Genomic DNA, 2,494 nt, shown 5'->3' on the forward strand with positions numbered 1-2,494 from the left:
GCCCTGCACACTCCCTCCTCTATGGTCAGTCAGTAGTTACGGGTTCCCCTGCTTTGTGCAGTGAAGACTTGAAGTGATCTGAGGGAGGAGGTGAGGGAGCCTGCACCAGTACTTATAGTGTGTCTGACATAGATTTTATATATATATATATATTTGTTTTATGTTGAATCATAAATTCAGATTTACAAAAATCAAATATCTCCTGAGAAAAAAAAAAAAAAGTCACCCAGCCGCAGCTTCCCTCTTTCTCTTGAGATTTTTTCTTCAGCATCCTGACTCCATCCTGTTGCAGTCATCACTATTGGTCTGCCCCACACAGTCCTTGTTCATAGGCTCATTTGAAGAGGCTGTGCTAAAGTGCTGGGTGCTCACTGTGTACCTCCCTTGGGAATCGAACCCCAAAGCAGGGACAAAGCGGCAGTTGAACTCGATTTCTTGGCGCAGGTAGGAGGTTCTTTTCTTGCAGGAGTCCCCAGGTCCCTCCTGAAAGGCTGACAGAAAGACCACCAACTCAAAGTGGGTGGAGGAGCCCTCACAAAGGGCAGGGTAGAGGGGGCTCTGATGATCCAGGGGGTGGTAAAAGGTGAGTGGGAACATGAAGAAGGGGCATGCCTGCTGGCCCAAATCATCTAAATAGAAGCCCAGAGAGGTCTGGTGCAGAGCCTGACCTTCACGCTCCGCGTAAAGCACAGCACTCACCTTTACGTCAACCAGAGGTCTCTGCAGCACATTGGTGGCTCGAATCATGAGGCATGTCTGACCCAGGTGTTGGCCTACCACCGCTCGGCTGCTGAACTGGATGGCAGCAGCTCGCTTCTGGGGGCGTGCAATCTTGGCTACAAATGCACCTGAATGTTGAGACAAAGACACTTCATTCATGAAATATTTGGACCTTTTTTATTTATTTATTTTTTGTGGATCATGCCAGAAGAAACGTTGTTGGACAATATGGATTAGTAATGTGCCAACATTTGGATATTCTTAAAGATTGGAGCCAAAGTGGGAGGAAGTGGAACTGTTGCCGGCAGTGTGTCTTTATAGAAAGAAATGTTTTAAATTATCCTGATCAGATGTTTCTGATGGTGCAGATGTGCTTCTGTTTCATCACTGCCGCTCTCCAGCCAAATGACTTAATATTTTATCTGTCACTTGAATTTTGCATAAAGCAGTCTAATGTAGGATCAGTCAGTGTTACAGGAATGTCTGAATGAAGCAGAGATATATCCAAACAAAAGAGATCAGGGACTTTTTTTCCCCCATTTATAGATTTCTTCAGATGATTAATGGAACAAATAACTTATAATACAATAATCTCTTGTAATATAGCTAACATGTAACAACAGATCTAGTCTTCCACTTTAAAGATCTATGTTTAAGTTGTAGAGGTGGTTTTATAGGTAACTGGTTGGAGTTAAGCACTGTGAGGAAAATGAGAAAATGCCCACTTTCACAAACAAGCCAGTATGAGTTCATGAAAACACCTGCTGTTGTGAATATGTAAATGCTCATTTCTTTTAATATAAAAGAGCCCCGACTTTCTCAAAAAAAAAGAAAGTTAACTTTAACAAATGGAACAGTGTGGAAATTAGCTTCTCGTTTGTCTCACAATTTGTAAATTAAAGCCAGCGATGAGACTTGCATTAGAACAATTGATGTTTTAATCGAGAGGTTTACCTGTGATAAATGCTTCCAGCATGAGACCCAGCAGCATCTGTACAGCCAGCAGTGCTATGCCACTGGGACATTCTCCACTGGGATACATGGTGCCATAACCGATGGTTAGCTGTGTCTCCAAGGAGAAGGAAAAGGCAGCAGTGAAGCTTGTAATGTACTTTACACAGACTACATGGCCTTCTGGTGGGGCATCGTGATCCTGCACATCAAGGTCTCCATTGAGATGGGCCAACAAGTACCAGAGACAGGCAAAAAACAGCCAGTGGGCCAGGAAGGAACTGCAGAAGGCCAGAAGGGTCCACCTCCAGCGAAGATTCACCAGCAGTCCCCACGGGTCCTGTAGAGCCAGAATCCAGGCTCTGCGCAAGGACTCACACCATGAGCCCGAAGGAGACTGAAGCACACAACGTCCATCTTTGGTGATCAGGCGCTGGTGATGTGGAGACGACAGGAATGGAGATGAACAAGCCTTGCCATCTAGAGCTCTACTCTTGGATTTGGTTGTCATGGTTGTAGGAAAAGGGCTGAGGATGATCCTGAAATGAAATGGGGTCGGGTGGTTCCTTGGGGACCGGGCTGGTGGCGTCCTGGGGTCGCTGTTGGCCCTGGGGTGGTTTCCACTTGCCCCGCCTTCAGAGGGTGGGTAGCTATGGATAAATGTGGGTCTTTGTGTATTTGTCACCGTCTCCGTGAGTATGGGTGGGTGAGTGAATGTGTATGTATGGCATATCTGTGTGTGGGTAAGTATGTATGGGCATGTATGAGTATCTGTGTATAAATGTGTACACGGGTGTCTGGGTGTGTTTGTATGTATGGCTGG

General features: G+C 45.7%; 1 protein-coding gene across 1 annotated transcript; it reads right to left on the minus strand.

Moving 5' to 3' along the window:
- Positions 1-264: 264 nt before the first annotated feature.
- On the minus strand, positions 265-2,182 carry LOC115777374 (inward rectifier potassium channel 13-like). The gene is made up of 2 exons (XM_030725271.1): positions 1,675-2,182; positions 265-848 (listed from the first exon to the last, which is right to left on the minus strand). The coding sequence occupies exons 1-2, from the start codon at positions 2,180-2,182 to the stop codon at positions 265-267; spliced, it is 1,092 nt and encodes a 363-aa protein (XP_030581131.1).
- Between the last annotated feature and the right edge of the window lie 312 nt (positions 2,183-2,494).

Source organism: Archocentrus centrarchus, unplaced genomic scaffold (genome assembly GCF_007364275.1).
Source record: "Archocentrus centrarchus isolate MPI-CPG fArcCen1 unplaced genomic scaffold, fArcCen1 scaffold_52_ctg1, whole genome shotgun sequence".
NCBI classification, from domain to species: Eukaryota; Metazoa; Chordata; class Actinopteri; order Cichliformes; family Cichlidae; genus Archocentrus; species Archocentrus centrarchus.